The 10,912-nt window shown below is 36.8% G+C and overlaps 1 protein-coding gene across 1 annotated transcript in view; it reads right to left on the bottom strand.

Moving 5' to 3' along the window:
• Nucleotides 1-2,138: 2,138 nt before the first annotated feature.
• The window catches only part of GALNT1 (polypeptide N-acetylgalactosaminyltransferase 1), a 71,002-nt gene continuing 62,228 nt past the window's right edge, over nt 2,139-10,912 (bottom strand). Inside the window, exons 9-12 of the mRNA XM_059835965.1 lie at nt 8,471-8,610; nt 7,252-7,350; nt 6,354-6,488; nt 2,139-3,834 (exon numbers count right to left, since the gene is read on the bottom strand). Coding sequence (XP_059691948.1) covers nt 3,688-3,834; nt 6,354-6,488; nt 7,252-7,350; nt 8,471-8,610 — 521 coding nt within the window. The 3' untranslated portion in view covers nt 2,139-3,687. The remainder of the gene's footprint in view (nt 3,835-6,353; nt 6,489-7,251; nt 7,351-8,470; nt 8,611-10,912) is intronic.

Raw genomic sequence — 10,912 nt, 5'->3', positions numbered from 1 at the left:
AGGCACTGGTGTTTCTCAATAAATGTCTCGCACAGGCAAATGACAAGAGATGGAGAACAGAACACTGTCTTTAGAGCATGCATAGGAAATTTATGCTAAACACGCTAAGTGCAGGACAGAAGAAGGACAAAGAGAGTTTAACCAATTCTCTTCAAAATATGACTACTGGTTTTTTTTTCCATTAGTCTGCGTGTATTTGCTATCCATATCAAATAAGACAGCTGTGGTCTTTTTTTCCCTCCTACATTTGATCTGAACAAAGCAGCCATAAATGCAGAAGCACTGGAAAGCAGAGAGGGATTTCTGCTAGAGATTATTCATATACCTAATAACACAGGTATGTTACACAGTAAGAAAAAACACAATGGTTTGGGGTTTTTTTTTCCAGAACAAGTTAAATAAAAATAGCTACAGAGGTTCTAAAAAAATCCAACTGTAGTCTTCAGTATAGGAAGACAGATTAGTTAGAGAGGAATTAAGTATGCCTGTAACTCTGAAAGGATGGAGTCAACTAATATTCCTGTTAAAATTTGTGACACAGAGGTACTATGCCTGGAAGTGGAGGACCACCACTGGGAGACTACAGCTAAACAGAGTCACTAAGGAAGCTCACTTTCAGCAGGGAGCTCTGACAACAGCCACCACATTTGTGGTAAGAGAAGCTAGAAGAACACTGTGTGGGGGAAGCTATTCCGTGGCCATGTTTGAAAGGTGCTTAATACAAGAGAGTATTTGAAATGCACATCACTAGAGGGACAGGGAATCTTTGCAGAAGCCCTGTGTTGTCCACCAACACAGTATAACTGCTGAGCACGTGCCATGGCAAGATGGGCAAGCTAAGCACAGCCCACTGCCAGTCAACCACCACCAGTTACCCCACCACGGGACTGGCTGAGCGAAAGTGTTTTGAGCCAAAAGGGCTGCAGACACTCTCCAGTCTGCTGCTTCCCCTCCTCATATTCAGCAGGGGAAGAGGGATACCTTTGCAGGTAAGGATCAGTAGGGTATAGACTGGAAATTAGATTGCTCCTTCAGCTTTCTGAAGCTGACAACTTGATATGTGGGTTTTTAGTTGTGTGATGATTTTTACCGCAGTTTTATTTGACCAACATATAAAATAACTCGTCAAATTAACAAGGGTCAAACTCATAGTAACACTGAGGCCTGCCTACAGGTTTAGTTACATTACAAGCCATAGCATTTAAGTTTTGTTAACAGGCTATCACAGTTGTAATCATAAGAGTTAAAAATATAAAGTGAAAATATGTTCTTTCTTGTGTGTTCAGTGATGTGCCATATACTTATGAAATCTGAAACACTAAATTGAGAAATTTTGAAAACTTACAGGACTTTTACACTGCACTTCAGATGCTCCTGCTTCTCATTCCACGAAAGGTTACCCACCTCTAGTTTAGAGCCTCTTCACTGGCAATGTTTTTAAAGGGAAGTATTTTGAGCTTGCAAAATTGTTTCTGAACTAATACATAACTTAATTTTCACCCACCCCCCACAAAACCCAAAGCTAGTTTGCTAAGATAAACTGAAATAAAATCCAAGACAGGATCCAAACCATCATGCACTGGTAACACAGCAGAAGACTGCAAACAGTATTTCAGTGGGCTAATATGCAGTATCAGACAACCACAAACTGTACTTCAGAAAGAGTATAAAAGCAGGATGGACCACAGAGGATCTAAGGTGCAAGAAAATGCATCAATTGTAAATGACGACACAGTCATCCACCTCGTCCTCTTCACTGACTGTACCAAAGGAGTAAGTCTTCTCATATAACCACTAAGACAGAGTTGTGGTGGTTTTTTTTTTTGGGGGGGCAGGGGGTGTTAAGTCATTTGGGCACACATCAGTATCTTTCTGATAAATGTACCACACCATTACTTTCATAAATCCACTTCGACCTCATAAGATTTGCAGGGCTATCCAAAAAAAGGGAGATCAATGAAAGATAGTTACACCTGTAGATGCTTTATCTGATATTAATCCCACATCATCTCATGCTATGTATTTTTAAAGTAGCAACATAATACTGCAATTTGTTAACATTTCCCCTGCTTTGTGTATGAAAACTCTTGGGTACTGCTGCAGAAATAAAGGAGATAATACTGACCAAAGCAACTCAGAATAGCAAATCTAAAATGGCCCTAACAGCCAAATATAATTCCACACAACTTTTGCATGAGTCTAGGTTTAATTTGCTTTACAGGACAGTTGGCCAAACAATGACATTTATCATAAAAATACCCTCTCCATTAAGCAAATCTCATTTTTCTTTCCAAAAGAAAATTCAACATACACTCCGAGCATTCAGTGGCTCATTTTCAAGATAAGCCCACACAGATTTTTCTTAACAAAACAAAGCAATTCAGTTAAAAAATGCAGACCAATGTAATGACATAGTCATATTGCTTTTGGCTATGTTAACTTTAAAAACCATGCCAATTTAGCTATTTTTCTTTAGGTTTTATTAGAAAAAAGCAGCAGATCAACATCACAATTCAAAGTCTAATCTAAATATGCACTTGACAATGAAGCACATCTGAATATGAAGTGAAAAAGGATTCCAGAAAACCTTCCATTTTGCAGATCTCCTGCTACCTAAATAGTGTATCTTTTCTTCTGGCTTTCTGATGACTGAAATCAAACAAGGAATAAAAGATTTATTGCTATGAAAACAAAACCGTCGTACAGCAGTATGAGTCTTGGGCGCTAAGTGTATTCCGTCAAGTTAACGTAATTTCAAAGTGTACTTAAATCTTTTGTTTGGCCACAAAAGTCCATAAGCTGACTGACCCAAGTATAAACTGAAACGGCAGGTCTGAAGAAAAATAACATTAGACAGCATGTTAACCTCCAGTTTTCAGACAGTAATAAAAAGATACAGTTCCAACAGCCAAGAAATTAAAATAAAAAAAAAGAAAAAAGTTGATCTGACATTCAAGAGCTAAATTTATTCTTATGCTCATTTTGTTTGTGCCCAAAATAATTTTAGACCCACCAAAAAAAAGTATTTATGGACTATCACACAATTGAAAAAGAGAAACAATTGCCTTTTGACTTGGTTATTTTCCCCCACTGAGGTATAAAATCTACATATAAATTTGAAACTTCACTATAACAAATTGTACTTTTCATAGTTCTGATTTAGTTTCCATTAAACCCTGTTTACTTTTTGTTTTTAAACCACAGAATTCTTATTTCATGTTACTGAATCTGGTTTCCAGCTCTCTCTTTGATTTATTTGTGGATCTATATTTAGTAGTCTGGTTACTGCTGCTAACCAGGAAAAAAAATTCTTGGAACTTTCTTCATTACAACAGCACTTTCAGCAGAGGTTACTGATGTGCAAGCAAACTACAATGATATGCAGCTCTTCAGAGAGACTATTTCATTGATTATGTTTCCACTGTCCAAACATTCTCTAAATTATTTGCTGGAAGAAACTCTTTCGATCTTGTAAACATCAGTGGGCGCAGTTTCACTAGTATGTGTGGTAGTTTCACATCCTTATACAGGAAGGCTGGTTCACAGCTACTGAGAAGCTGCAGGAGTTCTAACAGCTGACGAACTGTGGATTCTGCCGAGCAGAAGTTTCTTCTGTTGCTACTTAACAGTGTAGCCAAAGTATCAGCCGAGGTAGCCCAGTCGATCCTTGCTTTTCTTTAGAACCTCTCAGAATATTTCTGGAAGGGTGACGTTGCGAAGCAGCCACTGCTGGGAACGGCTGCCGTTGCAGTCTCTGATGCTGGGTACCTGGCTGTCCTCTTCGGTGGCTTTGTCCAGGCACTGGTTACTGTTCACATGCAACAGGGTTAATTTCTTGAAGACAAAATAAAAAGAAATTAGTTTTACAAAAATCACCAGGCATAAGCTAACCAAAAAGTTTCTAGTGGCCATTAAAATTCTTCCATATGTAAGTAGGAACTAGACAAGACCCCTTGGTTACTGACTCCAGATCCCAAACCTAAAGAGCACTTAAATATGCTATTTGATGTTGTATAGACTGAAAACATTGCTTCATGAAAAACAGAACAGTCTGAACTTTTAAACGACATTCTTTATCAAGCAATATCCACCATTCTTTAAATGGGACTATACACCTAGGGATCTTTGAGGAGTTAAAAATTAAAGTTTGGTAAGATATACGATTTCAGTTATTAGTTATATAATAGTAGTTTTGATCAGATCAGAACAAACACATTGAATATGTATTCAAAAGTACTTTTTTCCTCAGTTGGGGACACAAAACTAACCTTACACTATGTTCTTTTAGTACTATGTTCTTTTTAAAAAGTATGTTCTTTTAAAAACAAGATGTGTACAAATTCACATACGTATATATCTTTTCCAATAGCTACTAATCTTACTTATGCAATCTTCCATACACCACTCCATCTACCTTGGCACTATCCTCATGGAGAAGACATCTTTGGAATTTGCATTTCCTGCCACTGTACTATGGATATTCATCAGTGCATCAACTTGTCTATAGTACTGACTGGCATTACTATCAGTATTTCTTCTCTCACTCAGCAGCACAACCAGATCACTGGACTGACCGAAAAGTGGCAGAACAGGCAGGCCTTATGTGCCCAAGCAGCAAAGGGTAAAAAAAAAAACAAAACCCACAACCAAAAACCTGAGCACATCAATCTCCTGCACTCATACAGCAAATGAAGAAAGAATAAGGGAGTTGGAACAGACTTAAGTAGACAAATAACTAACACAAAGCTTTTTTTTTTTCCCCCTCCTTTCTTTTTCTTCCTGGTATACATTTAAGGGAAAGGGGCTTCTTACATGCCTCCTGAACAGAGGCAGAAGGAAAAAAAACTACAGAAAAATCACCAAACTATGTGGGCAGGAGTTCTTGCTAAGTATTCTCTAACTTATTTTTGTGCTTTATTAGCCAGATTTCAGTAATGTTCTGAAGACTATACCTAGATTTTGCATTGGCAGAATAAAGAGAAAACACACATACAACCAAATTTATGGCTGAGGATCGACACAGGGGAAGTCTGTTTTCCAGTCTGTGGCAATCATTGCAATACAGACGACTGCAATCAAGTGTCTCAAGGTGCAATGTTCTTACCATTGATAAGGTAGAAACAAAATAAAAAGCACTTGCTATTTGGTAAATCAATGCATGTAGTAATATTATTAATCTTATTTACTTAACTCAGGTAAAATAACTACATAAAAAACAAGAACGAATGGTTCCCAAGACTCAAAATTAATCATTTCATTTAACATTTAATCCTGAAAGCCTTCAACAGCTTTCTTCAGTCTCCTATCACTAGTTGCTAGCAATGTGCAGAAATCCTAGTCGAGATTCACTCTCTTCCACATTAACCGCCATCCTAATCAAAAACCCATCATTCATATGTATTTCCTTCTAGTCTTAAAGGCTGTAGGTTTTGTTAACACCTCAGCTACTAAAACCTATATCAAATCTATTTAGTTAGAACTACCCCCCTTTTTCCTTTTTTTTTTTTAAATCCGTGAAATGACTTTTTAGTAGCTAAATATCTACATGTTCTCTTTATAAAATAATCATGATTATACTGGCAAGATTCGTCTTCCACAAATTGTCTCGCAACTGCCTTTTGCAGCAACTGATTTTAAATTAACAAGCTTGAGAACTATGATTTTCTAACTAACCATGCTGTAAGTCAGAGTTCTTTACTGCACTACTCAATCACAAAACTGTTTCTAGAGCTTGCAAATCAAATTAATGATGAATAGATCAACAGTCAATGATTTCTAAATCTGGCAATTCAACATATGAACTTCAAAATAAATTTGAACACTATGTAAAAGAAAGGGAATGATTAAAGTAAAGCTGGTTTAAGCATGTCTACCTTAAACATACCATGACTAGAAATGTAAAATCTTCCTTATAATTTTGGGATGCTGATTTTTTTTTTAATTAGAAAAGTATTTCCTTTTAATGTTGTGCAAGATAAGTAACCAGGCAATGAATTTGTCACAACATTGTCAGCATTATCTTTTACTGGTCCAGTAGATACCTGGAATACTTTTCTATTGTTGATCTCGTCGTAACACAACACTACACTAGCAGACTATCTTTCTCCAGAGGATCCAAAAGCACATTGAAAAATATTCTTCTAAAAGCTCCCCCAAAACTCACCAGGTAATTAAATCAATACAGATGTCCATTGAGTGACTACACCATGCATTAATAACAGAGGGACAAAATCCTGACTGTTTCCTGTTTTGACTGTCAAATAGTGGTCCCACACTGGAATATGTTGCTCTGTAGGCTCACGTAAAAACCCAAGTTGTCTCATTTTAATGTCATAAGTCATTAGAAGACTTACCACTGGATCATATTCCCAAAGCTGATTTCCTTTTAGATGGTGGCACTTGAGCATCGTTACTGGGCCATTAAGTTTGGATACATCTAAGCACAAATCATCTGTTCGAATTTCTTTGTTGGCAGTATATGAGAAAACCTACACAGAAAAAGAAAGAGACAAACCGAAAAAGAAGTTCAACTCAAAGATTCCTGGGGCAGGGAGAAGGGGGAAAATTTGTGCATTCAATCATTAATATTCACTAAAATTTTTTTTTTCCTTTTCTGTTCAGCATGTATAGAAAGATTATTTCTTTTTTTTTTTAGCGAATATAAACACTATATGAACAAGCTCTTCAGTCAAAATTGACATTTTTTTTGAATTGCAGACTGCTTCCTGCGTAGAAGCAGGAAGATCCCCAGCACAGGTAATCTCTGTATATTGGAAAACAATTCATCAAGAATTATTAACAAAGTAGAACACAACAACAGATGCAAAATAAATTCCAGAAACGACACCCAGAAAAATGTACATTAAAAACAGCATTTCAGGTACAGGCATGTTTTTTTTCAAAGTAACGATGCCAATCAGGACATCTAACCAGAAGACAGTTCCAGAGAACCTACAGGAGGTGAAGTCTAGCTTATAGCGGTCTCCTCCCTCCCTTCATTTCATTTTTGACTTGAAAGCTGATCTGAAACCTACTGCAATCAGGCCTCAAAAACCTACAAGTGACAAACCACCAACAAATCTTCCCATGCATTTCCTTTTACAGGCATCATCTTCAATGAGAGTTCCCTAAACTTTACAACTTAAGTGTATTTTAAAGATAACTACTGAAAGAATCGAAGAATTGTCCTGATGAGAATTAGTGTTCCAAATAATTCAATACATTAAGACTGTTTTTTAAAAAAAATGTCACCTGATTGCCCCCCATTCCATGGCAGTTAAAGATTCCAACTTTCTCATTTTCTTTTCTTGCCATGTTATCCAGACATTGATTTGTCTCCACATTTCTTATCTGGGAATGAAAAAGAGCACATCACCAAAGGTTGTTATTTTTGGAAGAGAGCTAGGTCCATATCAAACCCCACCGGCACCAGTTCTCTCTGCTATACACCAGAGGTTATGTGAATGAAACGTAAAATAGAGGAACCGTACTAGAATGAGACACCGCTGTCCAAGACTCAAACTCCCAAGCAAATATTCAAGCTACCAGGTTACAGAACCATGTTTGTTTCTTTGCTTTCTTTCAGGGATCTTTCCATCTTGAGGATTCCTTTTGCTCAAAGACTCAGCTACAACAGAATGGACACAGTTGAGCCTCCAGCCCAAAACCGTCAGAAGTTTTAAAGCACTCTCCTAGGCACGGTGGGTTTAATTCCCTTTGAAATCACAGGTGACTGGGTTCAATTTCCTCACTACTTGAGTTACTGCCTTAATCCCTGTATTACTATATAGTAAGCAGGCATGAAAATCAAGTCAGTCATGCAGCGGCACAAATGCCTGCTCCATTTCATTAAAAGCATTTATTTTAAAAACAAACAGTACAAAATAACCCTACAACAGGCTCAATATTTGGCTCAACATGAATTGTAGGGGAGAGTAGGTACCTACTTATTTAGGACAGCATCATCTGTACTACCTCTACAGTCACTTGAGAAACTTTAAAGAAAAAACAGAGAAGTGCCCAGCAAGGCTTAGGGATCACTGAAATTCACTGATCACTGATGAGGGTTCTGGAGGTAAAATTCAGAGCATTTTTTAGGCAAAGTCCTTGTTTCACCTGGTCTAGTTTTTTAAGCAAAACTCTGCTCATACTCTCTCATAGAGAACATTATACAGAAAGTTATCCATAACTATACATTTCAGAAGGAATATTTCTAAAGCCCTTCTATGTGACATTTAGTACTGTAATAAAAAAGGGAAAACATTCAAAATACAGTACTGTATACCAAAGTTCAGTTTTCTGCCCCACTGCGAAGCCAGAAGTATCATTTTACAGATGACAGGAACACAGGTGCAAGATACTTGAACTTTGCTGGACATAACTTGTTTGCACTACTCAGTTCAGAATATAAACAACATACTGCACAATATACTTTACATAGGGTAGATAAATACATAGGATAAAATCTTACCTCTCCCAGAGAAAAGTAATGGCGTGGAATTTGGGAATCAGGATAAACATTCTCCAGGTACCAGGAGAAAGGCTTACACTGGAGCTTGCGTCTTAGTCCAAGTCGTGACGATATGTCCCCATAATCAACTTTAGTAACTCCTATAGAAACAAAGAAAGTTTTATTCAATGGCTGCTAATAAACATTTATAATTCCACTTAATACAAAAATCATCAGTATAATACACTGTTCGCATGAAAGACCTTCTCTTTAGAAAGTCATCTCTACACAAAGAATTTTTTTTTTTTTTTTTAATATAGCATCATGCTGTTTATATTCTCAGAGAGGACACGTCAGTCACTACTTGTGGCTTCTTTTTCCAGATAATCATACAAAAGATGGAATCACTACATCTGTGCTACACATGACAATTTCTTACTTGTGGTTTGTGGAACAATTTGAATGCAGTTGCTTACTAAGTTATCAGAGAAGAAAAGCTGAAACCGTTATAGTCACTAATGCCATTCTAGCCCCAATGGACACTGGGGTGCACATCTGTGCAGCATAACATAGCAGTCTCCTTCTGTGGAGCAAGGAGAACTCCATTTTAATTTAATTCTGTAAGCCAGGTACCACCTGCTGGACCCTTCATCATCTAACTGCACAAAGAAACAGTCAGAAAGCAGCCTTCATACAGGGAACTAATCCTTTAATAATTCAGTATTTGTTCAATATAACTGCAGCATTTGCAGGAAGTATGTTCACCATTAGGACTGTTAGTGTTTTTTTGTGGTATTTTGCTTGCTTTTTCTCTCCTTTGCTCCTCATTTATCAAAGTGCTCATTCTTCCTGTATCTTCCCACTCTTTTATGGTTGTTATAATTCCTTCTGAAAATTAATTTGTACGAGTCCCACCTGCAGATGGGTTGAGGAAGGTATGCATGATCAGTAGATTTTTTTGCCTTACCAGAAATAAGCACTATTGTGATTAATATTCCAATAATATTAATTAAGGGTACAATAATTTCTAGTTTTCAGACATCACGTTCTTTTACTATTTTCCACACTACACTCCATACGACACAGGCCAAAAGTAATACACTACAAAAAAACCCAAACTAAACAAAAACCCAAACCAAAAAAGAACAAAAACAAGTCCTAGCAATTTAAATTCACCTCACAGACCACAAATATGGCTCAGCTTGCCACCATACTATAGACCTCCAGCTACATACATTTTTCAGAAATCTGTTCACTTAAATGACTGTGAATTACCTCTGAAATTGTTGACCTTTTGAAACACTTTGAGACATTTCTAAGTCAGCATACTGTGTTATTAAATTGACCTGCCAGCAGATGGTGTATTTCTACTCAATTAAGACAGATAACTGCATAATTTCAACTAAATGTTTGTAAATATCAATAAAAACATTAGTAATCTTAATATTTCAGAAAGAAAAACTGCTAGTTAGGCTTTTACACTTTTTGTTTTTTTTAAAAAGAAAAACTGAAGACATTTTAACAAAGATGCTGGAGAACTATACTGGTAAGAGAATGAAAGCAAAGGAAAGCTTGTTTTTTAACGAAATTTTGAATAGTGTGAATGAAATGTAAAACTCTCTTGGAATAGAATCCCAGAAAACTTCAGTCTGGGCTTTCCAGTCACAAAAGAAATCCCAAAACCAAAAAAACCAAGACAAACAAAAAACCCCCAAAACATTGCCCTATCTTCACCAAAGCAAATATTTGCTCTACACCAAAAGAAGCACACTGTCAAAAGATGATGAAGTAAGAGAAAGACTGTACCAACCACAACTAAGAGTATGGAGTTCTTCATTTTTCAGTGATGAAAGAGCAGCTGATGAATGAAACAGTTATCATGCCATCCTCACAACCACCTTACAACACTCAAAACTCAGAGTTTGCTACACTGCCCTTCACAAAACAACGCTGTTAAGGCTTTGTCACATCACTGAATGGCAGCAAGAATTACAGTCACAACCATGAAGAATTAAATGCTAAGTGACACTTAATAGCATACAAGCATGCTGTTTTTAAAGTAGTTTTAAATGTCACAATGTAGAAAGAAAAGTGCAGCTAATTTTCCCTCCGTTACAATGAAATAAAAGGTGTGTATTATATTCCATATAACCATTTTTAGCCTGAAATATTTTTTAAAAATCCTCTCTGAAGTTAGGTCTGCACCAACCCATATACTGGCACATGGATTACAGTTAGCATCAGGTTAGCGGATGGACTGAATAGCAGAACCGGTATAGTTGCCTTAGGGGTGTCCTCTAACAAGGCTCAATTACTCTGTTTCCTAGGTTTCTGGTACCTTATCTGTATTACTCAAAACTAGCTTGAATGTTCCTACACATTTGCAGTATACACTGTAGCAGCAGTTACTTATGGGTAACAGTTCTCTTGGGGGAAAAAAAAATAGAAACAAACTAGGAAAAA

This window comes from Gavia stellata, chromosome 3, assembly GCF_030936135.1.
Source record: "Gavia stellata isolate bGavSte3 chromosome 3, bGavSte3.hap2, whole genome shotgun sequence".
NCBI classification, from domain to species: domain Eukaryota; kingdom Metazoa; phylum Chordata; class Aves; order Gaviiformes; family Gaviidae; genus Gavia; species Gavia stellata.
The sequence above is the reverse complement of the archived record's forward strand: the minus strand, read 5'-3'. Positions and strand labels throughout refer to the sequence as shown.